General features: G+C 53.0%; 1 protein-coding gene across 3 annotated transcripts in view; it reads left to right on the top strand.

Annotated features, from left to right (window-relative positions):
- Nucleotides 1-27320, top strand: part of PlexA (plexin A) — a 177991-nt gene that overhangs the window by 84152 nt on the left and 66519 nt on the right. For 2 of the 3 annotated variants that reach the window (XM_084588546.1, XM_084588540.1), the window contains exon 4: nucleotides 14334-15577. In XM_084588546.1, the coding sequence (XP_084444672.1) occupies nucleotides 14360-15577 (1218 nt within the window). In that variant the 5' untranslated portion in view covers nucleotides 14334-14359. Of the gene's footprint in view, nucleotides 1-10324; nucleotides 10581-14333; nucleotides 15578-27320 lie in introns of those variants that run through there. The other variant, XM_084588553.1, reaches the window with a different exon arrangement.

Genomic DNA, 27320 nt, shown 5'->3' with positions numbered 1-27320 from the left:
GCCCCAAAGACAGCGCGTTTTAATACCGGGTATCGATTACCGCCCGACTTCGACTACGGCTCTCCTCGACATGGCTGTTACACCTCGGAATACTGTGATATAGTACTATTTTCTGGCCTTTGTCAGGGTTCATTTCTTGCCGCTGCTTACCGCTGCAAGCAGCCGAAATATTCCACTTAGTCCCGAGATAAAGAAAAAAAAAAACAGTTTTATCCATTGGTATTCAAACAAATACGACTCAGATGGTGCGGTTACACGCGCCTTCTTCGTTGGTCAGTCTATTCGGCGCGCTCGCATGGAGCTCGCTGAGTGTTCTTTTTCGCCGAAGCAGCAGGCCTTTTCACTTGCAGCGCGTTAAGAAATGGCAGGAGGTGGGCACCGGCTTGTGGAAAACTTAGTGGGCAATTCTGCATTCTTCCCGCTTTTGCGGTTCAAGAAATGGCTGGAAAACCCCATAGCGTTTCGAACAGGGACTTCGAAGAGCTCTGCTAAGTTAGCCTTGAAGTGCCTTTCGTCAGCAGTGAGTCTGGTTTCGCTGTGTGGTCGTTCCTCCCCTTAAGGCGAGTTGCAGTCTGCGCAGTGGTGGAAATTGCAGAGGCAGGCTATGTCCTGCTTTGGCAGCGGGCTCAGCAGTTATGCCGGTCTCTGGGTCGGTGTGCTCCGTTGTTTCTCTTTTCTTTGTTTCGTTTTGTGAAAGTTCATCACGACGGGTTCATCAGTAGTGGTGCATCAGTTCAGTTCAGTCGTTCAATCGTGTCCGACTCTTCGTGACCCTATGGACCATGTCACGCCACGCTTTCCGGTCTCTCACTATCTTTCTAACATCACATAACTCCATCTGCAGTGCCTCGAGGATGCTATCTAACCATCGCGTTCGCTGCCTACCCCTTCTCCGGCGACCCTCAACCTTTCCCAACATCAAATCTTTTTCCAGCGACTCCTCTCTTCTCATCAGATGACCAAAGTAGCTGAGCTTTAACTTTGGAATTTGACCCTCCAATGAGCAGTCAGGGTTTATGGTCGATAACATCGACTGATTTGATCTTCTGGCAGTCCAAGGAACTCTCAAGAGTCTGGGTGTCAACACTTCGCTCTCGAGTAAGGAAATGAACCACATGCGGTGTCTGCAGTGGTTTTCAGCGGTGCGTTGCAAGCCACTGAAGGTTGGCTAGTGACCGAAGGCATAGGAGCAGGACGTATTTGACATTGCTTATCCAATGATTTCTGTGGATTCATACAGGAGAGCAATTTCTACGTACGCAAACCACCCGCTCGTGCTCCGTGGTTGCACGGCCGGCCGAATTCCATTGCACCGGTTGCTCGAAGCGGTGGCGCGAAACCGGTATGCCGTGTCGGCAGCTGGGGCGGTTTCGCTCCTCCAAGAATTCGTTGGAAAGATTAAAAAAAAAAAAATGACCCAAGCAAAGCTCGAGTGGCATCTCCCAGCTTGGCATTGTGCCCAGAGGCATGGAGCAGTAAAATATGGGAGGTGGGTTGGTGGTATTCTTGTCTGTAATCGATAATATGCGTTTTTTTTTTTTTTGCTAGTCATTAAGGCGTTCTTACTGTTTTTTTTTTTGTTTTTTTTTTTTCTGGCCTCTGTGGAGGCGAAAACTTCCTTCCATCAGACCCCACTTAACTTAAATTTCTCTCAGTTAAGAAAGGTACTTTACTGCAGGTGCCTTAACGATACCAGTTGTGATGACTGCACCTTTCGAAGGTATCAGTCGGACTTTTTCGTCTGAACCAAGCCTCTTTTAGAATAACAAAAAAAAAAAAAAAATGCAGCCCATGTCGTCGCTGCTTCTAAATAGGCTTGAATCTTTGCCGGACCAGCGTGGCACAGCCAAAATCAGATTATTTGATGCGGTAGCCGTCATGCTTGAGGCGACTGGAGATGAACAGGTCCCAAACACGTGGCACGCGAATTAGCGAAGCAACGCGTGAAATCTTAAAATCGACCTCTCCGGCCTGTACTTTTTTGGTTTCGCTAAAGAGGCTAACTTATTTCGAGATGTGCTACTAGTACCTTAAATATCGCTGGCATAGGAGACTGCTTGTTGCGTGTAAGATAGCCTGTATCACAGCCTCGCGGTTGAGCACGCGGCAGAAGCCCTCCTACTGCCCCTGTCCTCACGAAGGGACGGCGTTATACACTGGCGCCCATGCGAAGGTGCGGAAGCGGTTACGTCGTAGTCGCCCTTGCGGAAACGGGGCCGCGGCGCAGCGTCGGAACGCGAGGATTACACGAGCGAATTCCTCGCTCGGTCATAAGCGGCCAAACATATTAGAGCGTCCCGGCGCACTCGCCGGCACTTCTTGCATGCCCCGATTGCGATCGGGCGCCGCCGCTTCCAAAGGTGATGGCGGACGACGCGCGCGCTCACCTAGGCGAGCGGATTGCGCTTCAGCACCGCCGTACTCTGCTGGCACGCTGCTGCTTCATTTGGGGCTCACTTGTGACCCTCGTCTTGCTCTTGGACCGTGATGGTCGTTTTCTCCTTTTATTTTCGAGGAGCCCCTGCTATCAGTGTGAAGCTGAGGTGGTGGTACCTAGCTCGACTCGGAGAAGCGCCGCTGTGCGGCGCACTTGATCCCGGGCGTGTTTTATGACCCGAGTACTGCTCGTTTGCCGGTGCGCCAGCGCCTTGCTTGCGCGCGCGCGCGCCTGTGCGTTCCAGCGCGCTCGTAATGTGCGTCTGCCGGTCGTTAGGGGACCCCCCCTCCCCTCCGTCACCTTTCTTGTTCTTGTCCGGCTTCTCCTTGTTTCTCCTTTATGACTATCTCGCAACTTGTTTCTCCTCTCGTTTTTGCCTTATAATAAAGCGCGCACTCGCACGTTTCTCTCGTGTCGTTTTGCCACTTTGCACGCTTCGCAGGCTCGGGCGGTTTACACGTTTTTTTTTTTTTTTTTTTTTTTTTTTTTTTTTTTTCCTCCACCTCCGGCACCCCTATCCCGGGCCTTCCTTTAACGCGGTTGTCGTTCTTTGCGGAGTCGGCGACCGCTCGCTCGCTCGGGCGGTGTCCGGCGCCGTCGGTGTCCTCCGAGCGCGGGAGCGTTTTATGAACCCTTCGCACGGTTCATTTGCTTGCTGGTCGGTGTGACGCGGAGCCGCCTCGTCGTTGTCGTTCGGCGCTGCCTGGGCGCTCTGCTCTCTCTCTCGTGGCGAGCATCGATCTCGAACCTCCTCTCTTTTCCTCTTCTCCCCACGCCGGTCATTGTGCTGTTACCGCGATATGCCTCCTCCTCATCCTGCTCCTCGCTGCTGCCATCCGTGCGCATGCGAGGAGTATGTGGAAAGGGAAGCTTGCGCTTCTCCTGATTGTGTCGCTCCCGCCGCCGTCATAATCGTCCCTCTCTGATGACGATGGGGGACGGTCGCGGTAAAAGAGCCGGACGAACGCAGGCGCCCGCCTTCAGCGGCGACGACGACACTCAGCGTTTCGGGAGCGAGAAGAGGAGGAACCCTTGCAACGACGTCATTGCCCGCCTGCTGCCGTTTTTGTAGGAACGCGGTGATAGGGTCCTTGTATCAAGAGTTGGAATGAAAATCCTGTAGCTTTCAGCCGTTCCCACGATATATATGTATAAATAGCCACGCGTGAAAACAAGTTAGCGAAGCGTTTCCTCCGAGAATATTTATTGACTAAGGTCGTGCGGACGACCAATCAGTGCAGTTTATTCGCTCTTGAACGCGTGCCCGCTTTCAAGTTCAAACTATGCTAGTTTGAACTTGAAAGCGGGCACGCGTTCAAGTTTGCCTTAACTGTGTGCTCTTGCTTTCGGACTGGCGCAGGAATTGAGCTTGATGACGACGTTGATACGGAGAGCGAGAAAGTGGGGGAGGAAGTTGAAAGTGGAGTTGTTGTGTGGAGTGGGTCCTCTACTTAAGTTGAGGACAAGTCAACCCAGAGGGCTATGGAACGAAAAATGATAGGGGTAACATTAAAAGATAGGAAGCGTGCAGAGTGGGTCAAATAACTCAAATTACCAACATTCTAGGGGAAATTAAGAAGAAGAAATGGGCATGGGCAGGACATATAGTGCGAAGAGAGGATAACCGATGGTCGCTTAGGGTAACAAACTGGATTCCAAGGGAAGGAAAGCGTAGCAGGGGGCGGCAGAAAGTTAGGTGGGCGGATGAGGTTAAGAAGTTCGCAGGGGTCAAGTGGATGCAGCTAGCACAGAACCGGGTGAAGTGGAGAAATATGGGAGAGGCCTTCGCCTTCGCCCTTCGCCCGGTATAGTCCGGATAATGATGATGATAGTCGAGATTTGAACGCTTTGCACTATACTACTTTGGTTGGCGAAGTCAAACCGTCTGTCAGTTTTTTTTTTGTTTTTTTTTTTTTTTCTTTCTAGTATCATGTCCTCAGACCTTCTTCGGCGTGTGCTTTCTCGGCTTTTGCTGTGTACGAGGACTTGCGATGAAGAGGAGCCCGCGACTATAGCTTCTTCATCAGGGCGCACACAACGGCGGGTCCGAGCCGCTTTGAAGCGCGTTCCGATGGGTCGAGTCGTTAGCCCGCTTCGGGCGCCTGTCTGACGTTGCTGAGCTCGTTTGGACGCTCCTTTTTCGTCGGCGATACTTCCCCAGGCCGTCGCTTTATCCTCTGCCACGCCCTGAACAGCTGCACGTAACGCTGCTTTTGATCGTCTCCTTGACGGGCCTTTAACGACTGCGTTGGTTCGCTGCCCCGGTGCTTGTTTTCACCGTGTGTCCTTCATGGAATGCGTCGTCGATTATTTCCTGTCGCGTGCACTGGGCTTCGTTTTACGGCGAACTACCGGGCAAACATTTCGGTGAATTCATTCTTGGAGCGATTGGTTTGAAAAGGGACAAGAAACTGGGAAACATCTAGAGCCGCCCCGTAACACATACAGTTTAGCCTAGGTGTAATGAATTATTGTTTATATCGAATACCAAGAGCACCCCATTGAGAATGCCACGCAAAAGTATAGCACTGCTGTTCTCATTTATTAACTCGAGTTCAGCGGAATATTCGATATATCGAACGGCGTCCCGCTCAAGCGAGTGGCGCTTCCAACGGCTCTCGTCGACCACTGCGCGCTCGATGACGGGTCAGCTGCGCGACCTTGATCACGTGTAGGCTGCTTACCGCAGTAACTAACGCTCTGAGACGTCGCGAAGGGGTGTACGCCGAATGCCGTTGAGTGCGGCTTTTAGTGTTTCATGCTCATCTTGCACTGTTTATCGATCTTACGTGAAGCATTACCAAAGCCTTGTCGCTGTCTTAGCCTGACGTGCTTCGGTGCCGAAGCTGTTGCGGATCGAAGCCAACTCTACTCTAGTGGGGTTATTCCAGTTATAATGTACTGGTAATGCTGTTGGATATCTAGTGGACATCTAGTGATAGCTGTGGCTTATTACAAGTACGGCTTCGCCGCTAAGAACTCGAACTCAGACGCGCACTACTCTTCACGGGGTGAGCGGGGCATTCATGGGCAGACGCGTACGTATCGGAGGAAAGTCGGAATAAGCGGCCCCCGGTAGTATTCGTTTGACACAGTTTTGTTCCGGGCTCCGCCGGAATGAGCGAGTTAGCGTTGCTCGTCGACGCGCTCCGTCGAGTCCGCGTCTATTCAGGGCTTTCGCGAGCGCGGCGCTTTCGCTACTCCCCGTTTCCGTTGCGCGCGCTCTGCGCATACACACACAAACACATTGCAAACGTGCGATGAAGCGCCGTTCGGAATAATAAGGCGGCTCCGAAAGCGCCCCGAAACGGCCATTCGCCTCCGGTCCATTGACGCGTCGTAAGCGCCGTAACGCGCGCTTGTGCGAAGCTGGTCACCGCCATTTGTTCCGTCGCGTTACGGGCGATTAGGTGCATTCAGCCTCCGCCTTCGCTTTCAGCGCTACGTGGCCACGGTGCCCCTCAATCCTGCATGGTTGCCCCACGAAGCCTCAGCCGAGCGGCGCCAGAAACGCGTTTCGTTGCACGCTTTCGCGGCCTTCTGCTTTCTGCATATATCTTTTATTTCGATGGGCAAGGATTTATTTTTGCGGGCGATTGTTAGCCCGCTTTGACCCCTGGCCGGTAATAAACGTGGTCTCGGCATGCGTACAAGGCCATCGCCACATGCACTCCTGGCAATCTTCGACCCTTTGATCGTTTTGAAATCGTGGCGGTCTGTTTGCGATGGTGTAAAGTTCCCACTGCTGTGCACGCGTGGAGCTGTGCAAGAGACCGCTGGACACCGTTTCTGCGACCTCTTATAGACTTTTGCATCGTGCGAGGAGGTTGTCGAAACGCCTCCTCTCTGAACTGTTGCAAACCGGTTCTGCTGCCCCTTCCACCGTGTTCACGTCAGGCGCACACAACAGCCCAGCGAGCAATATGGTGGCGCCTAGGAGGCCCTCGTTGCAAATGTCTATAGAAGTATAGCTACTTTAGCGCGAAGATGGCGTGACATGCTCGCCGATAGTAGAGCGTTCAACCACCATGTATGCATAAATCAGGGTGATTGAAGCAAGGTCACAGGCTGAAAAGTAAGGCCAAGTGCTCTGCCGTGTTTTCGAGCGGCCGGGAGCGGCTTCAAAATCGGGCATTGTTTGCTCACAGGAACAATTTGTTTTCTTTTCGAACACGACTGGATGCATCCATGTGCAGGTATTGTTCTTAATGCAGAGGAAATGAAAAACAAAAAAAGTGCTGTTTAGAAGAAAAATAATATTTGAGAATGAAATGACAGTGTTTCCGTCTAAATAACAGCTTTTTTGGAGCACCACGCAGGGCTGCCCTCCTAGTATTTCCTTATTTTCTTTCTTCTTTAATTAGTTCGGATGAGGCTTGTGCCGGTATAGCTGTACGAAAAGTAGTCCTGCAAGAAAGAAACAAAGGATTCCGTGCACTTGCACGTGCATGGTTGCCATGGGGACGACTGGAGTGTGTTACCGATAATTGTGTCTGGACGTGTCGGCGCTGCACCTTTGTCGGCCGCCGCTCGAGCGTTGTGTTTTTCACCTTCCTTGGCATCGGCGATTGCACCGGGCTGCTGCTGTCGCGGCTACTTTTGGCCCCATCGTATCTTCGCCTCTTGAAGAGGCTCTTCGTTTTTCGCTCACTTTTTGTCTGGCTGTGTGACCCCGTTTGCATCGCGCCCTTAAGCTCGCCCTGTTTTGCTTGCCCCTCGAGACTGGTGACACGCTTCTTATTACTTGCGATATTTTTGCAGCGTGGTAGTCGAGATTGCAGACATTCGCCGAGCTTAGAATTTATACCTGCACAGGTTTCCAGAGACATAACGACATTTGTCTTCTCTCTCTCTCATTCTCCACCTCTCTTTTAGTTATCTTTGGTATAGCTATGTTTTTTGTCCGTGTAATGAATTATTTATAAGCTGTAGTCTTTTGAAAAAGAAAGATGTTTCTGCAACAAATGATTACGTTAATTTGTTTCAGGAAGTAAAAACGAAAAAAAAAAATTGTTCTCGTTGGTTCATGCTGTGAGCATAACTCTTAAAAATGGTCTGGAACTGTATGGATTAAAATAAATAACGGATAGTTACTAGGGAGGTCTTCGGAATTCTCGGTGAAAAAAAGCAGTTCCTTTTCTGTTTTTTTGTGTGGGCTAAGATTCTTATGGGCGCTCTATACCGCTGCGACCACTTCGTAGCTTCACAGCAGTTAGAGCCGCCTGGACACGGAAACATTCCGTGCATCTGGGGTTGGTTAGATCAGGTTGGCGTACGCGAAATCTGCGAAGCTGACTACGTGAAAATATCAGACATATACTACTTTTGTCCCTTGGTTGTAATATGCTCTTTTATTTCTCTGCATATGCAGTGCACGTTTGGTACGTCCATTATACCCGCTTCGCTTTCTATTGCTACATGCCGTGACCGACTTTCGCGTCTCGCACCTTCCGACGCGCGCGTGCGTCTGCGCCGCTGGGTTGCGATGCGTTGGCGACCGCCCAAAAGCGTGAATCTTTGATGCCGTCTCAACGGCGCCTGAGTATAGAACTGCCGGTTCGCGAGCCGCCGTGTATTCTGCACGTTCCCTGCAGCTTCGATCGCGGGCGCGAACCCGCCTCCTGGGAGTTGGCAGCAGCCGCGCGCCGCGCTGATCGTTATCACGGTGCCGTGAAAGCGTGCCATTACGGAGGCGAATTGCAAAGCGAATGGGCATTGCACACAGAAATCGAAGTGAGTGGCGAGTGAGAAAGAGAATAAGGGCGTTGGTGATGGGGGAGACTTGTTAAATATTCGATGCGGTTCTCGCGAAACGCTGTAGCTGCTGCTTCGCGAAGGTGTGGGGTCAGGACCTTGCGGGCGCCGGCTCTGGCTGTTTCGGTCACGATGCCACGGTGGCTCGTGTGGATATGATCTCTCTCTGGACGTCTTCACCACCCCGCACGCTTCCTTTCCTCTCCGTACCCTTTACTCACACAGCCAACCACAATCCTTTACCGCCCCGCCGCTGTGGCATGCAGTGGTTAAGGAGCTCGACGGCTTTGTCCAAGGATGCGGGATCGAATCCGGGCCGCGGCGGCCGATTTTCGATGGAGGCGAAAAGCATGACACCTGTGTTGTGCAATGACAGTAAGTACAGGTTAGAGAGCTGCAGGTGGTCGAAATTTCCGGAGCCCTCCACTACGGCGTCTCTTATAGCCTCCCTACTGAAAAGATTGTATGAGGCAATAACCTCACATTTTCTGACACAGTCTCACTCAATTCACGTAAGAAATCACATACAAGTCGCATATAATTGCGTAAGATCTCATAGTTTCTTGTACATAACATAAATTATGGAAGATATTTTATGATAATGACATGCACCGTATGAGAGTATGTGATTAGATGAGATTCTGTGAGGTTATTGGCCCGTAGAACTTTTCGTTTTTGAGTAGGGCTGAGTCGCTTTGGGACGTTAAACGCCGTAAACCAAGCCATCATTGATCTCCCGGTGCTGATTTGCCCCAATCAAGGTGGGGCATTTTCCCCGGTGTTGGGTTTTTCACAACTTTCATAACCTCCTCATATTTGCTACTTATCGCGTGGCATTCGGGGGCGCTGTTTGCCGTTCCGTTCTAGGAAGCCTACATTTTCGCAACATGAGGCTCGCTATTCTGATCTAGAGCGTTAACTCTTATTGGCTCGCCCCTTAGTAAAGTTTGTAAGCTCTAACCAGCGTGTCCAAATGAAGTCCAGGTAAACTCGCTTCCGCAAGCGATCTTTCGTAAGAAGTTCAGTTCAGGTTACCACTGCAGTCGTGGGCAAGTCGGGATTCACTTCCAGCTCTGACTAAGAGAGAGAGAGAGAAACTGAACACATCTGTGAGAACTTCTTTTCTGTGACTTCATAGCTAATGCTCAAACATTCGTGTTACATGCTGGTTACCATCCCGTGGCTCCGTCTGTGATAAACATTAATCTTATCTGTGGCACCTCGAGCAAGGGATATACAACCCGCCAAGTGCACTTCAGTTGATTACGGCAGCGCGCACCTTAGTTGCCAGTCTCAGTGTGGCCTACTCTCGTAATCAGCTGTGGTCGAACGGTTTGTCGCCCGCCCTGTCAAGACGCTGGAGCTCCGCTTTTCATACGTAAACGTAGTGAACCACCGAGTTGTCGAAACTGCACTCGACGCATATTTGGCACCGACTTTGCTAGAAGTAGCAGTCTGCGCTCGTCGCTGTTATCCAATGTCTTCTCAATACACGCACGTTCTCTCTCTCACACACTAACCGCTGTCATTAGGAGCCCCCTGTTTGCTCAGAACAGTGCTTTGGGCGCTACACGGTAGCGAGCGCAAGCTTCGAAACATCGCCCAGCTCAGTGCGCGCGTCGCGCCCACCCGCCTGTTTTGCATGCGCCTCGATTGTGTACACATTGCGTCGTCCCTTCCACTTCGGGGCTTGCCTCATTGTTTAGCCAAGTGCACTGATACGCACACTGTGGGGCCGCGACGGCACTCGATCCCTACTCATCCGCGCTGAGGACAGTGCGGCTTACACATGCGAAGACCTGTGCACACACACGAGGATCGACGCGTCGGCGGCCCTGGAGCGGGGGCCTCGGCCGCTCGAGAGCAAATTGATAGACGGCCCTGCGTGTCCCGCGGCGTGAAGAGGGCCCGACGTATCTCGGTCGCCGAGTCCCTTCCTTCGAGGAGCGTCGCTAAGCGCGCTCTCCTTCACGCACCGCAACTCCCTGGAGGCCGCCGTCACCGGCCGATAAGTCTCCCCGGGTGAGGAGTGTGAGGGAGCGCGTATTGAAAACGAGGAGAGACGATGAATAACAGCCACGTATGACGGCGTCTAGCGCGCCCACCCGTGCTGCGCCGCCGTGTCTATATCCCTTCTCGGGCTTGTTTGTTCGGTCCGCCGCCGCGGAAGCCCGGCTGTCCTGATATCGCGCCTTCGAGCCACGCTCGTTCACCGCCGCCGTGGTGACACGCCTCGCCCACGCTCCTCTCGGCGACAGCGGCACAAGCTTCGGGGGAGATCTCAGGGGGTGCCGAGGAAGGTGCTTGAGAGCGTCCAGGATCAAGCGGGGATTTTCGAGGCCGGCTCGATCGAAGGAGCGCCGACCGCGTTTTTCGTCTTTAGCTAAAGGTGAGGTCCAGGGCCGAGACACTTTGTGCTCCCCTTTTCGTCGCTTCTCCAATTTTATGTTTTGTGTTTGTCTACTGCAGCGTCGCTCGCTGGTGCGAGTTTCGCTTTCGTCTTGGCCGGGATTTAATGTCAGCGCCTCTCAAGCCAATCTGTGGCGTGGCGTTTGCGTGCTTCCTCAAGGAGCTGTTTATTGGTTCTGCTTTTCGCGTTTACACTTGGAGCGGGAGGTCTTTTGTCTAGGACCTGGCTGGGACGCCGCCGCGGATCGAGTTGTTGAGCCAGTTAATCCTCCGTCCCTTGCAGAATTGGCGGGCCATTATGTTCATGTGTGCGGGTCTGTTAGTGCATCTATCTCTTTTTCTCTTTCTGACTCGGCGCTACTTTCTGAATGTTTTATTTTGTTATTTTTTTAATCGGCATTTCTTTTTAACCGGGTTTTTCTCTCAAGCGGCAAGTTCACCTTGCAACAAGTCGCGTGACGTGCTCGTCAGGCCGTAGCTGCTGCATATGCCTGTGTTCTTTTTATCTCTTTGTTTTGTTGCGTGTGAATCGCGAGCATTTCATGACGCCCGCAGCAACCGGCTTTTTCATTTGCATTCCCTGCGGTGACTCACTCAGTACAGCATCTCAGTCGTCTCCTCGCTGCACAGCCTATTGTGACCGCATCCGAGCTGATCTGTCTCCGGCTTGAAAGTTGCAGTGGGCTTTCAATTTTTTTTCGCTTCCTCCCGTAATAGGCACCCCTAAGGTAAGGCTTGAAATAAATAGATAAAGAAGAGAGAAACGAAAATGCACTACATAACCGCATGTTTCGTTCCATGGAGGTCAGCTGCGACTCTTTGTAAACAGTGTTTTAGCGATGGTCTGGAAAAGAACGCGGCACCGATTCATCCTTCCAACATTTGTTGCGCAAGGTCCGCGCGTGAAAAAGCAGTAAATAGTTGGGCATCACCACGTCTTTTATTGCATGCCGGCGGCGTTCCTTATCGGCCAAGATGTCCATTCCTGAAAGAATAGCCACGTTGCCCGGTGCTTACGGCCCGTAGCGAACTTCGGTTTTGTTTTTAAGCACGTGCGATTTTGAGCACTGGACCACTTTGCCGACTGGGGCTGCCCGTGCGACATTTTCCCCGGTCAGCCTAGAAGATCCGCTCACCATTCAGAAAGCTGCACTCGAAGGGGTTCGTTTTCCCCAATTAACATCGGAACCATTGCGTGCGTTGCATACAGTGTATGTCATCATTGACTGAAGAAAATTGGCTTTTTCTTTCTTGTCTCAGTAAGATGTGTTGTCGGCCTAGTTGGTGCAGTACTTCAGACATCTTATAGTTGCGCGAAACAAGGCACGTGCTTAGCCATTTCATTGATGATATTTTTGATACCGGGTGGGTTGAGAGCGGTTAAGCTATGGACGCCTGAGTAGCCGAGGGTTTAAATACATCCTTTTTCCGTTCCAATAAGCAGTTGGTTGTTTTGTGCTCGTCCTGTACCCTGTCGTGTGTGTGTCTTCTTTCGCGCATTTATAAGATGTCTGAAATGCTCTCTTGTCGCTTAGCGAACCGTTATATGTGTAGTGAAAGGATACGTTTCCTGGCGCTTTCTTCTTGGCTACCGTTGTTTTCTTTTTTCCCCAGTCTCGACTGGCGCAACCCTTTGCACAACTATCGTTTCCGCTCCCCGCTTCTCTCTCTCTCTCGCTCGCTCTCTTCCGCCTCGTGAATGTGTCTCTTCTCGCGTCCTTGTTATCGGAGTCCGGATTCCCTGGGCGCTGGCGTTAGTCACGTTTCCGTTAAACACACCGCATTCAGCGCCGCTGCCGCCTCGTTTGCATACAGATAAGGCCTCCCATTTTCTGGGAACTCAGTCCTGTGCACGCCATTGCATGTCGCAATTCTTTTTCTGTTGCTGTCGTTTCGTTGTTCTTACTTCTGCAGCGCGTTTCGCTCATAACGGGGGAGGGGGGGCCGAGTCACGTATTCCACGTATGTACGAGTGTTGTTTCTTCGGCGTGGTGCATCTCTCCGCGCTTACTTGGACTTGCGGCGCAAGTACAACTCTCAGGGAAACGGGGTTACTTAACTGAGCCATAGGAGCCTGGACGAAGTCTTTGCCAAACTGTACGGAGTCCCACTTCGCCGGGCACCTTCTCCCCGAGGGAGGATGTCCCACGTATATATACTCCGTTTCATACATCAGCTGCAACGCAGCGAAAGCTACGCAAGTAGTCCGCAAGAAAAAAAACAGGAGGCCTATCACTACGCGCTCGTTCTGTAGGCGAGCGGTTCCTGCCGAAACGGGCTCCATTCCGAGCATACACGTTTGCAATAACATGCTTCGCATGCTTAGACATCTTCACAGAGCGGATCTTGTAGAAAAAAATGCGCACCAAAGAACCATTTTCTCAAAAAGAGATGCGCAGCGCGGAAGGCACCGCCAGCGCCATCTGGTGGCACAGCTGGCAAGGTTGCGGGGCAGCAAAACGCGGCACGAAAAACGACATAAAAAAAAACAAAAAAAACATACAAATTAGCAGAATCCGACCTTTTCTCCCTAAAAAAAGTGCTTTTTATGAAGTTGATGGCAAATGTAGAATGTATAAAGCTTGCAGACAAAGCAACTATTATTTTCTCTCGTCAAGAGCAGGCACTATTTTTTATCGCGGATGCGGAGAGCACAAACAAGAGCTGTAGCTTTGGTAGTGTTGCACTTGATGTATGAAACGGAGTGTAGACTGTCGCTTCTTCGTCATTTCCTAGGATCCCACGTCGCATGCGTCATGATTGTGTCTTCCATATCTGTCCGTGCAAGATGGACACATGAAAAACTATGGACATTTCAAAGACTGCCGATGTATGTCCGCATCCTTTTGTGGGACATAGCGACCCATTTGACTGGGATGCAGTGCGTTTTGGCTAGCTGCGTTTTGCCCCGTTTGGCGGTTTATGTTCAGCGCTGTGAATGAGACAGAGCCCCGATATCAGACAGCAACATCAAGAAACGTTTTCTGCAGGATGTGCAGAAGGAAGATCAATCTGAAGCCGTTACACCTAATCAGAGACGAGTGTATATAGTACACGAAATTATAAGAGGACACTAAATACATGTATTCCATAATTAACTTCTTTTGTCGGACATCTTCAAATGATTACCTAATTCCCACGATACCTTCTAAAACGAATAATCACCACAGCCTAGACTTGGCGTCTTATTTGCCCGCATGGACGCTTTTAATTTTTTTGTTTCCCCGTGTAATCGAATGCTGGCATACTTTGCCTGGCCATGCTAATTCTTTTCCTTTAAAATTTGTTTGTAGCCGTTATTGAATAGTTCTGCCTTTTTCCCTTAAGGTTGGATCGTTTTGCTTGTGTTGTCTTCTATTTGGCACTGTTCTGTTCCTTGTTTTTTAGACTGTGCTTTTCACACCCCGCTTCTGCAAGACCCAATAGGAACGGATTTGTAGAGAAGAAAAGTTTAATAGAAAGGGAGCTTCAAGTTTTGACTGTAGTAGGGATGGCTTTGAGCTGGGAAAAATTTAGAAGCGCAAAACAAACATCACGTTCACCCCCGCTCGAGCTCTACACGGGGAAGAGGTCAGCTAAGTGGGTGAAACTACCAAAACGGAAACAAGGTACACGCACGTGCTCTTCCACGCCCGAACCACAAATTGTCCGAGCAGTACAAAAATCTGGCCTGTGTGTACTTACGCAGGACTTTAACAAGCTATTAATTGTTGCCGTGTTTCTGTTCACGCAGGCTGAAGAGCTGGCCCCCTGGCGGCCATGACGAGGCGGGACCGCTGGTGGGCGGCCTGCTCGCTGCTTCCGCCCCTGCTGCTGGCGTTGGTGGCGCTCGGGCCGGTCGCAACCCATGGCCTGCTTCGGCAGCCCGGCGCGGCCCAGGAGCTGCGCCAGGCGGCCAACGGCACGGCCAACAGCACCGTGCCGGACAAGCCGGCCATATTCACCGACCCGTCCACGGAAAGGTTCATCCACATGGCCGTCAACAGCTACACCGGACAGGTGTACATCGGCGCCGTGAACGCCATCTACCAGCTGTCGAGCAAGCTCGAGCTCCAGGCGCGCGCCGTCATGGGGCCCGAGAAGGACGATCCGGGCTGCCCCGTCACGCGCTTCTGCCCGTCCATCACCAAGAAGTACCACGACTACTACAACAAGGCGCTCGTGATCGACTACCCGCAGAGCCGGCTCATCGCGTGCGGCTCGCTGTTCCAGGGCGTGTGCACCGTGCACAGCCTGGAGAACATCACCAACTTCCGGACGCCCGCCAACGAGTCAGTGGTGGCGAATAACGCGACCGCCTCCACCGTGGCCTTCATCGCCAACGGGCCCGAGCGGCTGTCGCGCATGCATGTGCTCTACGTGGGCGTCAGCTTCACGGGCAACGGGCCGTACAGGTCGGACGTGCCGGCCGTCTCGTCGCGCAGCCTGGACCTGAGCAACGACACCTTCTCCATCGCCGTCACGGGCGTCTCGACGGGCACCAAGGTGTTCGTCAACAGCCTGGCGCGCGAGGTGTTCCCCATCACGTACGTGTTCGGCTTCAGCTCGCGCGGATTCTCCTACTTCCTGACCGTGCAGAAGCAGTTCACCGAGGAACCCAAGCCGTACATCTCCAAGCTGGTGCGCATCTGCCAGAACGACGTGCACTACTACTCGTACACCGAGGTGGCGCTCGTGTGCCACACGCCCGACGGCGTCCACTACAACCTGGCGCAGGCCGCGTTCGTGGGCAAGCCGGGCTCCGAGCTGGCCGTCTCGCTGGGCATCAGCGCGCAGGACGAGGTGCTCTTCGTCGTGTTCGCCAAGAGCCGAGACGAGACGGACGTCTACAACCGGCCCAGCCAGAAGTCGGCCCTGTGTGTGTACGCGCTGACCGCCGTGCACCGCAAGTTCACGCAGAACATCAACGACTGCTTCAACGGCGAGGGCGTGCGCGGCCTAGACTTCATCAACCCCAGCCAGCCGTGCCAACTCACGGTAAGCCTTGTCTCGCGCAAGAGAGAGAGAGAGAGAGGGAGAGAAATATGCTGGTCTCTGAATGCGTTAATGCTCTCTGGAGAGATTTAACACAGCCGGCACGCAACTGACATGAATGTGTGTCTGTTTACCGGACGCTTCGCGCGCAGGCGCAAGGGGAGAGGGGCGGGGCCAAATGGGGCCACTACGTGTGCGCAATCGCCGTCCGGTAGCTCAGTTTGTCAGTGTTAGTACTTCTCCGTTGTACTAGAGTTCTCTACATTGCGGAGCAGAGTATTTCCGCGGCTGCACTATTTCCGTCGAAGGCTGCTATCGGCTGTTTTTTTTTTTTTTTTTTTTTAGAGTTGTCCGCGGTGTCTACAGGGTTGTTCGTGCGCTATTGTTTTATATGTTTGCTTACACAAAGCAGCTCGTTAAAAGCTGTTTCCTGTTGTCAGTGAGTAGTAAGAATTGTGTACTTCACGAATTATAACAGGAGGAGTATCAAGCGGGCTCACCCCCACCAACCCCTTTGTATAGTTTTGTCCTGAAAGATGCAAACGGGAACGTTGAGAAAACTCTTATTCCTAGCGGCCGACCGGTTTCAACGGAGATATACTCACGTATTTACTTCTCTTAACGGCTTAAACGTTATATATTCATGCGACCTATGACAGACAAGAATGGCTTAATGGTAGAAGGGTTTGTCGTTTGGTAAAATATCAAAGAGAAGGCTCTGGTCTCCCGCCCCCCTTTTACCCTCGCCAGCTGGGCTAAAGAAATGGCAATTCGGCTGGCATTCCGTGACAGTTCGGGCGACTTTCGTCGAGTCGGCATGCGGGTGACGCTTATACCGAGCAAGAGAAACCTTATCGTCGGCCGTGCCGGCTTGTTGTACCCGCGTTGCGCCGGTTCCTCGAATCTGTAATCCCACGCGCGAGCGTCTCGTAACAGCAGGCAGCTAAAGCGACTCCTCCTCATCGTGCCAGCGTTGTAGAGAGTTGCTGGGGGGACCTCCTCTTGCTCATGTTGGAAGCAAGCGTAAGCCCGTCCCAAAGCAAACAGGGCAGTGACGCGCGGCTTTTCTCTTTCCTGACGCGATGGAAGCGACCAGAGCGGCAACATTGACGACGTTCGCTTCGGCTGTTTGCGAAGCCTGCGAGACGAGAGATATCGTTCGCCTCACTCGCTCTCGGGGTTATAATATGCCTGCGCTCACACGACTGTGCGGCTATTGCGACCAATCTCCCTTATTCCTACCCTCGAGACGACCTGGGTGGCGGAGTTGTTCACTTCAGTTGTCATGCTACCAGGAGCCGGCCAAGCAGTGCGCGAAGGCTTTCCGGTTAGGTTAGACCTCTTTCACTTTTTTCTTTTTTTTTTTTCGCGTGCTGTCCACTTCGATAACGGGCCGTATAAATGGGGAATCGTTTATTTTATTTGACTATTTCTCCAGTAGTCGCGCTGGCGAGCGCTCTCGGTTTGCGCGGTTAGGTGCAGACCACGCGGTGGGTGGCCGCTCGGCGGTGATCGATAAACCGCTGCCTTCTCCTGCGATGTGGCCTCCCGGAAGAGGATACTTTGTCGGTTAATGGAATATTGCAGCGAGCCACTCTCTGTCACTCCCTCCTTGTCTGTCGATTTAGCGGCGTTCCCGTGTTTTGCTGCGGCTACTGCCAGGCACCTTCCGCTTGTTAGCTCTTCCGTTGGTTATGGAGTAGTATTCTCTTTTGCGACATTCAACAACGCCTGTGACATTTTCTCCATATTGCATTCTTTTTTTTTTTTTTAACATCGATTTTAGCTGTTCTTGGGTCGTTAAAGAAATTGACAGTGCCAGAGAGGTTGCCCGTGGGGTGCCTTGGCATACCCTTCTGCTTTCTCCACTTTCTTTCCTGGCGCTCTGCGATGGTGGAGGATGGGTTCTTGCTAATTTTATTCTACGGTTTTCTTTTTATCCTCATCTTTATCTCTTTCTCACCACACCTTTCCCGAGCCCCTTCCTCTATTATTTTTTGTTTGTTTGTTTGCCTAAGGCTTTTAAGTTAAGGTAAGGCTTTTCAGTGCTTACTGACTGCTCGAGCACTTTAATGCTGCTTTCATTTCCCGATTTCCGTGCTTTGCTTCGTTTCTGAGGCAGAAGTCATACATACGTCACCACTTCTGATTTCGCGGAATACTGGCAGACCCATTTTCAGACATAGTAAATGGAAGGCAATACCGAGGAATGCGCCTAGCAAGCAGCGGTAGGTTCGCAGAAAGCGGTTGGTCTTGCACCATCCCCGCTTCACTTTCAGCCGTCCGTTGTGGCGTGCACATCTTTCTTTCTAGCCTTAGCTCCGTTATTTGCTTATTTTATTTTTTTTCTTTCCTCGCTCGTTCCTTCCTCACTCCGTCTGTGGCCCTCCACTTGCCTGTGTTTTTGACACGTTATTGGGAGACCGACGGATTATTGGGCTTCCCCGCAGAGCCGCCGTGCTGTGCGGGAAAGCCAAGATGGGCCGGCGTAAACCGAGACCAGTTTCTGGCATCAGAGAAACGAGGCCCCTTTGAAGGAAGCAACGGCGGGAGAGAGGCCGCGGGGGTGCACTTCTCTTCGCCACCTTTAATCTTTATTTCGCCCTTTTTATAGTGCGTTTTTGTCCCCCTCCCTTCTGATGCTCGTTTTGCTGCTGTCTTTGCGTCGCGTCCTCGGTCTGCCCAGCAGATGATGCCGGAGGGAAGAGAAGTGGAAGGAAGGGAGGCGGCGGCCGAGCGCCGCCCGTGTTCGTTTATCGACGTCCGGCGCGCGCAGAGGAGCCATTGATTCTCGCTGCGAATCGGTTCCCCGATTGTACGGGCACGCCCGCTGCAGCTGGCCCGCGTCGCTTCGGGCCCTCCTGCCGTGTCGTCCCTCCTTGCGTGTGCGCTCCCGTTTGTCCATTTTTTTTTCTCTCTCTTCTCTACCGTATTCGCCATTTCTTGACGCTTTGTTTTTGTCCAGCGCGCTTCTGTCGTCTGGGCTTCCGACCGTGTAAGGCCCCGATTTCTTGTCCTCTTTCACTACCGCGGAATCCTTGTCGATTTTGCGGGGCTTGTATGGCCTCGAATGTTCAGAGCGTTGTTGATGCGTTCGAAGGCTGTGTTTGTGTAGTGGCGCGTTCGTCCTGTCCAGTCATTTTGTGTTAGGATGACGGGATGGGCGCGCAGCAGTTAGGCTTGCGCATTTTGACGGCTGAGCTTTTAACAGCCCATAACCGCATACCGTCTCGGTTGCTCGGTCCGTCCTTTGTATGTTGCTGGCGTTCACGTCACCATGTCCGGGCCTCGGTAGCGGTACCTATGAACGATAACGAGATCCTCCCTGACCAGATAGGAGAAAGCGAGAACTAACATTGCAGAAAGTGGGGTTTAACGCCAGAAACGACGCAGGGGCTGATAACGTAATAAATGTGCCCGAATTATTTACGTCAACGTGGGGTTTCTAAACTGATATTGCACACCGCCATTTGTATTTTGAATCCGTCTAAACAACGCAGCTGTGTAGTCGAGACTGACCCCGCGGTTCCTCTTAACTAATTAACCAAGCTCCCTAACAATCGTGCTACCGTCGCGCGTAAATGAATTGTTCCACTTGGTATTGACATTTATCATAGCGGAGGCAGTGTGAAAGAGTTTTAGCTGAGCACGACAACCGTACGGACATTGAGGCAACGAGTTGCGGTTGATTTCGCTACCGCGCTTGCCAAGACACGTTTTGCCGTACGATTTTACTTGCCGTAGTTAGGCGCACGACGTGTGTTCTCAGACTAGGAAGCAGAAACTCCTCGCACTAGCACCTCCGCAGAGGAATAGAGGAACACGCCGAGCAACAGGCACGCCCCATTCCCCCTGTGCCGGAGGAGCTATCGAGCGCCACGGTGACGTTAGTCGGTCGGCTCGCAACCAACACTGCATTGAGCCCCGCCGGGATGGCGCAGTGGTTAAGGCGCTCGACTACTGTTCCCAAGGACGCGGGATCGAATCCCGACCTCTGCGGCCGCTTTTCGGTGGAGACGAAAAGCAAGGCGCCCGTGTGCTGTGCGATGTCAGTGCACGTTAAAGAACCCCAGGTGGTCGAAATTTCCGGAGTCCTCCACTACGGCGTCTCTCATAGCCTGAGTCGCTTTGGGACGTTAAACCCCACAAACCAAACCAAACCAACACTGCATTGACTCCTTCTTTAAGACACAAGTTATACAATAATGATCCCGACGGAAAGATGTGACGTCGATCACTGCCGAAGCCCACCGACAGCTACGCATATCGTACGAAAACGTCCAGAATATTGTGACGATTCGAAGGGTTCTCTCAGAAACTCCCATTGTCATGCGCCCGGCCAACTACATTGGCACGGCCCTCGCAGTGTCCCCCTCGACAGCGCGGCCGTCGACATATGCTCTGAGCAAGCCAAGCTTTACGGCATTCGACATCAAATGAAAGAGCTCCCGCCTCGGCCGCCGTGACCGTGATGAGGCCAGGTGCCCGCACAAATGCCTTGAGCAAAAGTGCACACTGGGGGCTTTTAACATAAAATGCTTGGTTTAAGTCGATCGATCCACCGTTCTAAAATTAGATATAGCGGCTCGAATTTTCTTTCGCAGTGGCTCCCTCTCCCTGGGCATGGCGAGGACACCGCAGTACTCATGTCTGGTTTCACCTCCTGCTTGCTTCCCCTTTCGTCCGACCTCGTTTTAATCTCGCGCAGGGACCCTTAGCGGCACTCAGCTGACCGCTGTGGCCGCGCTGCCGTACACATCCAGCCAGGTGGGCTTGTTAGGGCGCCTCGTGTGGACGCTCGTTTTCTCCTAGCGCGCGCAATTAAGTCCCCATCAAAATGTGCGATGTCCCGATTTCTGGCTGGCCCCTCGTAATTGCGCCCCACATCTTGGAGCAACGCTGTGCGTGGCCTTGGGAAGTGAGAGTATGTATAACGCGCGTTGCCCCGGCCCGGCCCTGAAAATATGGCTGGTGGAAGGTCAGACGCGGCGCGATGCGAGGACGAGCGTTTCGCAAATTCATCTGCGCTCGCGGCTAGCTCTTTAATCGTTCGTCGCTTTCTTCGGGCTGAGAGAACTGGGTTGCTGTCTATTGTCTCGCGCTGTTTGGGTGCCTCAGGTCGCTCTTCCTGACGTTTTTTTTTTTTTTTTTTTTTTAAATTCAGCATTATCCATCCTGAAACGCGCTGACGAAGTTATCCAGTGCGTGCAAAGGAAGTGTGCATGTGCCGACATATTTTATTGGCGTGACACATGCCCGAATACCTGGTAAATCTTTTGTTGTAACAATGAATCCCTTGTCCCTTGTGATAAATCATAAACAGGGTCTAGAGCCTTAAACGGACAGAGAGAAGAATAGGTGTGTGTGTGTGTGTGTGTGTGTGTGTGTGTGTGTGTGTGTGTGTGTGTGTGTGTGTGTGTGTGTGTGTGTGTGTGTGTGTGTGTGTGTGTGTGTGTGTGTGTGTGTGTGTGTGTGTGTGTGTGAGAGAGAGAGAGAGAGAGAGAGAGAGAGAGAGAGAGACGAGTTTAGGGACGCTGTGCTGACGACGCCGAATCGATCCCGCGATAAGCGTGCCGAGGTCTGATTATTACGCGTTCGTTGCAGTCGCGAATCGTTGGCGTGCTTCGAGTGTGTTCCGCGCCAACGCTCTCGCGCACGCTTTTTCGGCAAACATATTTCGTTTTGCTTTTTGTGTAAACCGTCCGGTTACCTGAAAGGTGATCGGAAGCCCCGCCCACTTTTGCCTATCACAGTAGCGGCTCGCTACACGCTCCGCTTGCGCCTCGCCACATCAACCTGCTCTTCCTGTAGCAAGAGGACTCTCGATTTGCACCGCGCAGTAAGACAACAGATATTCACGCGATATTTCTTTCATTTCTCACCGGTGAGCAACTTCCTCCCTTCGGGTCGCCAACGTGCGCTGTTATCGAAACAGGAGAAGCCAAGCCGCACGTTGCCCATGCAGCTCTGGTGACCGTTGCCGGCGGGTGATTCGCGGGTGTTGTGCGGTGACATGGCATGGTGCGAATATTGCCCACTTTTGCTCTTGTCTGCGGCTCGCTTTGGCGATATTTAGACCTTGTTACTTTTTCTTTTTTTCTTCCTTGCGTCACTTTCTCCGTTTGGCCGCGTCTTCCCACGTGGGGCAGTGCTCCTGTGCCACCAGCCTTCTTTGCCCTTACCTCCCCGTCTCGGCTGGGCGGCGACAGGGGTCGTTAATTCGGCGTCGGCTGCGATCAATGGCCCCCCCACAAAGTCGATCGGCCGAGACAAGCGGTTTTCGTTTACTGGCTGGCTTGCGGCGCGATTCGCCCCGCCGCGTTCGCCATCGCCTGACCGCCTGGGCGAGTGTCCTCCTCGGGGTGGTGGTGGCGGTGGAGAGCCGTGCGCCTAGCGTGTGTATATATAAAAAAAAAAAAAATGGAAAAGAAAGCGGAGTCGGCAACAAGTCCGGAAACAAAGTGCTCCGGTACCCTGGCAACAGCTTGGAGCCCGTGCCAGACTTTGTCGCTCAGTCGAGACTCGATCGTTTCTTGCTTGTTTCATTTTGACCTCCACTGTCAGCGTGAGGGTTTTTATAGTGAGGGTTTCTGGGGCGCGACTGGCGCGATGTTTCTGCTCATTATTCGACGAGATTGCCCAGTGTTTATGGTGTGTTTTTTTCTTGGCATCATCCAGGGTCACCTCCCTGTTGTTGGGTCCCTGCTTCGCTCGTATAGTGTAATCGAACGGGAGCCGCGAAGGTCAGTTCAAAAACTAACCAGTAGGATACGAGGCACGTCGTTCATTGCCTGGTAGCGGATGGCTTTCTGCGGTGACGACCACAGTGAGGCGCTCGACACAGGGGGGCGGGCAGGCGTTACCATTTGTAGGCGAGCTGTCGTGCATGCACGCAGGGAGGGGACAGCAGCGCGTCGTGCCAAAGGCACAGACAGGCGTCCGCCTCTCCCGATCCCGTTGGCGGTCGCGCCGAGTTCTCGCCGGCCCGGGTCGACGATGATGCATGGCCGCTCGCTCCGCGCAACGTTTTGCACTCTCCCCTGGGCCCGAAACCAGTCGGGCTGGCGCGCAATAATGGCTTTAACGCGGTCGCGATTTCGGGCAGCGAGCGCGGGGAGGCACGAGCGCGTGCCCTTTGGACCCCGACGTCGGAATAGCTTCCCCGCCACGCTCCTGGGTTTAGAAGGTGCAATTGTAAAGGACGGGAGGAGGGGGGGGGGGGGGGGGGGGGGGATGTCGAGCGCTCGTATCAAGAAAAATGGCCGCGGCGCGCACGTTCACCCACCGTGTGCCCGTTCTCTCAGGAAAAAAAAAAAAAAGACGAAAGAAATGCAGAGATAGAAAGAGGGCGAGAGGTGGGTCTAATCCAATAAGAGGGCTGCTCGCGTGCATCGTCGTCCGTCGCGCGAGCGACGCCGCACGAGTGCCGTGTTCCGACCGGCGGCGGCGGCGCTAATTTCATTACAATGCCTTCTCGTTGCGTCCTCGCTCCAGCGCTCGCTGGCCCTGGCAGCCGCCCGGTGTCCCTGCGTGCGCTTCTTTTCTTTTAGCGCATATACCGGGGTCCCCGGCGCGCATGCGAAAAAGCGGGGTCGGCCGACGGGCCCGGGTCCGCCCCAAGCCGAACAGCGCCAGTGAAGCGCGCTTTATTACATCGCGGCAGGCGCTGCTTGCTGCCTGCACCGTGTGGTGCTCGAGCTCATCCATCGTTTTCGTGTCCCCCCGCACGGCAGAGTAAACAGAACACCGAGGAAAGAGAGATAAATGGAAAGAAAAGAGCAAAGATTGAAGGGAGAAAATGGGATGGCCGCGCGCGCTAGACACGGTCCCTGGCGTTGGCACGCGACTTGGTCGGAACAATCAGAACTGATGCGGCCGGTGGAGAACGGGCTGGAACTGAGAGAAAGAGGAGGAAGGGGATGGAGAAGAAATCCGGGCTGGAAAGGGAGGAGAGGGCAGGAAGTCTGCGACATCGAGGCCGCGGCGCTTGGCCCTAAGGCTTTGCCGGTCGGAGAATTCAGTATTCGCCTAATGCGTCTACCCTCGTAGATGAATTACGAGGATTTCGACCGACAGCAAGCTTAGCCCTGTCCCGTTCTCTCTTTATATTCTTACTGTGCATGGGAACCTGACCAGGAACCTTTCGTTCTTAAAGTATTGTCAGCGAACATTCGCTGTTTTCTTGCGTAATGATCGAATTGATCGACGTTCTCGAGGCACTGCAGATGAAGTTATGTGATGTTAGGAAGATAGTGAGAGACCGGAAGGCGTGGCGCGTGACATAGTCCATAGGGTCACGAAGAGTCGGACACGACTGAACGACTGAACTGAACTGAAATGTTTGCCTACTCTGCCTCTGAATCTGGCAGCGAGAGTCGTCGGTTTTCTTTCTCCCTCTCTCTCTGTAACCTCTGATTTCCTTTCCCCCAGACCACTTTGTTCTTGCACTTGGGCCCGCCACTGTCCTAACCTCCCTTCTGTACTTTCTGCCATATTTGCACATCCGCCGCTCTGTGCGTTGCCATAATCTCATCGGAAGTGTATTATACCACCGGGGTGTTATGTGCGGCGCGTTCCGCGCATGCGCACTGTCGTTCCGCCATGAACGTTAGGGTCACCGTGTTCTTAGTACTCTACTGTGCTAACGCCTTCGATTTGCTTCGTTAGCTTGGCGGAAAGCTGCGACGTGCAAGTAGCGCGCCATCTTGCGAAGTGAAACGGCGTTTCTCGGCGCTTTGCTCCGCCGCTGATCAGGCATATCGCATGCGCGTAGCGAAATTGGTCGACGCGGCGTGCGTGTGTGTTTGCCGTCCTCTGCAAGACCGCGCGAGCAGCTGCAGCATGGTCCGTGTGTTAGTGTCTCTGTAGCGGTGCGACGGAAGTTTCCGCGATCGACGGAGCGTGCTAATTGGGTTGCAGGCGCTCTCCTGTGCTCTGCCGCATTTGTTTCCTTCCCCTGGGCTACGCCGGTCCCCGCCGGCTGCACCGAAAATTAATACCGGCCGATCGTGGCAGCGACAGCGCCGGCCCTTGTGTGTGTTATGGCCCGGCGTGCCTCTTGCCCGGCAACAACGATGCCTCGTCGGCTTCTCCGTGCGCGCGTCGCTGTATTTTCTTCATTCCCCTTCTCTATGTTTCTTATGTTTTCATTTGGTGTCTGCCGCTTGTTTTCGTTCTTCCTGGGAGTCACGGTTCACGAGGCTGACCTCGAGGCGTTCTCAGCGGGCGAGCTGCGCTTCGTTGTTGGTTGCGCTGTTCGGCGTTCCTTCGCCCCTTTTCTTCTCCTTTTTGTCTCTTTTCCATTGCTGCTTGCTACTTGATCTTAGCGCGTGATTAGAAATGCACTTAGTTGTTTTTTCGACTCCTAAGGAACTTCTACTTTTTTTTTTTTTTTTTTTTTTTTTTTATGAGTGCACGTAAGGTCAAAGTCTGGCTGCCGCGCACATAATCAGGCTTTTTTGCCGCGAATAATTTGGTTCACTTCAAAGAGAGCTTGCGACAAAGAAATCTGAAACGAAGCCGGAGCCTCGTCTGGAAGGGTTCCTTTTTCTTATTAATGGCTGTAGCTCCGTAGAATTCGGCCACTGGAACCAGGGCGGTGACAGACTCGCTTCTGGCTTTTAATAAGAAATGGGGTCTAGCTTGTGCACACTCGTAGGCCTAAGAGCAACCCGCGTACTACACTACACTACACTACACTACACTACACTACACTACACTACACTACACTACACTACACTACACTACACTACTATAGTCGACTACTACATGTCCACTCACTCATTTACTGTTCATGTTGAATGTTTTCTGGACTTCGGAATACTGTCGAAAAGATTGATTTTGTTCACTGAGGAGGAGCATCGGGTTCACTTCACGCGCCTTCTGTAGATCGGTAAGTGTTTAGTACAGTTGTTACCGCCGTCGTCTCCAGTTAAGCGATAATAAGTAACGTCATTATTGCGCATAGGGGCAGCATTTATGAGAGACGAATGCTGCTTAGTTCACACGTACCGGAGACGAAAGTCTCGCCGCGTAATGACCTTTTTCCCGTGAATAGTTTGGCCCGGGACCGAGAATACTAGCACGTTTCTGTTCGGTAGCAGGGGCATTCTTTGCTCCGCCTGACGGTGTACGCGCATTCTCCCCCAGTCCATGCTGAATCGGCGTGCCTTGGCGAGGCATTTCCCGAAGGTTCCCCACTCCGCTTAACTCCCGCGGGAAGAGTGGCGCGAACAGCAGCGGCAGCTGTGCCGGTCGAGTTAATCGCTCTACTGCAAACGACCGGCGCCTGCGTGTCTGCCGCAGTCTGCGGCCAGACCTCCCGGCGAATGGCGGGCCAGTGCTGGGCCGCCACCACGGTGTACCGGCGCGCGGCTGCGGCAGGCGTTGTGTATGCGGGCTGGCGCGCTCGTCTCGTCAGGCGCGCACAAATGGGCTGGCCGGAAGTGGCTGACCGGCGCCTCGTTTCCATCGATCCGCGGGAACCGCGCGCACGCCCCGTGGTTCTTTGCAACGCGCGTAGGCTCTTCTTCCGCGTTGCAGCAGCAGCAGCAGCATCAGTAGTTGCCCACCCCGCCTTCTTATCCTTATTGGCGCGGCAACTCGTTCGACCATGGGATGGCTTCGCTGATCTGACGTTGGCGAAGTAAGTCGTCGGGAAGTTAGCCTCTCAGATTGACCCTGTGTTCTGGGAACGCACATTTGGACGCGACGTCATGTGGCAAGGGTGATGACCGGGTGGGGAAACATGCATGCTACTAAATTCGGGAGGAGGTATTGGATGATCAGCCACTTCAAACATTGCGCCACCCCCAATCACGCCTAACCCCCCCCCCCCCCCCCCCCTCCAAAAAATAAACAAAACAAATAAAAACAGACTCCAAAAATCACATGACTGCCTTCGCCATCATTTAAACACATGCGCTCGGCGGTGAAGCGGCCAGTATGTTTTTTACTAGAACTTCTGGGGGCTTCGTGCTTTCCAGTCTGCATACGAAATCGCTTTGAGCCGTTTGGTCGACTCCCCAGGACGCAGGAGGCGCGTGCCTTGTCTTCGGGGTGGTCGCGCCCGCCGCGTCGTCAGTATCTCGTTTCGTCGAATGGGCTGCCCTTATACTTGTGTCGGCCGAGGAACCGTGCAATTTCCTTTCCGAGATGACCATTTATAAGCGTCTCGTGCTTTGTATACAAAGCCTGGCTCGGCTGAGTGGCATCATTGTAACCGCGGGAATCGCCGCGACCTTCCGCGAAAGGGCGACCTGTTTTGCTGTATAGGACCGGCGGCACCAAAGCGCTCCGTTAAGTGCGGGGTCCTTGTGCCGCGCCTTGATGCAGGACTTGAGGCGCGACGAAGGCTTCTTTGTGCCCACGGCCATTGTGTGTGCTCGCGCCGCCGCGGCGATGAAACAACGGTGCCTCATCAGGCGTAGCTTATAATACAGAATGCGCCCTGGCGCACTCGTAGGAGAGTGCGATGTCACGTGGCACGCCTGCGGACGCTGGAAGAAGATGGCGCGACTGACGACCCGGTGTTCACAAGCATGAGTGTTCGAGACGCGGCTCCGTTGCGGCGGTAGCGAATCGAAGGTCGTCACATTGTAACTCGCCTTATTGGACGAAGGCGTAAAAACAGATGTACTGCATTTCGCCTTATAGTTCCGCGCCGGTTGTGAAGAGAGAAAAGCGTGATTTTCGCGCAACGAAAGACGTCACCTTTCCCTTTTTTTTTTTTTTCTCAAGCAACAGA

Source organism: Amblyomma maculatum, chromosome 1 (genome assembly GCF_055883805.1).
Source record: "Amblyomma maculatum isolate TAMU_Amacu chromosome 1, ASM5588380v1, whole genome shotgun sequence".
NCBI classification, from domain to species: Eukaryota; Metazoa; Arthropoda; class Arachnida; order Ixodida; family Ixodidae; genus Amblyomma; species Amblyomma maculatum.
Note: the sequence above shows the minus strand (reverse complement) of the source record. Positions and strands in the feature narration are given on the sequence as shown.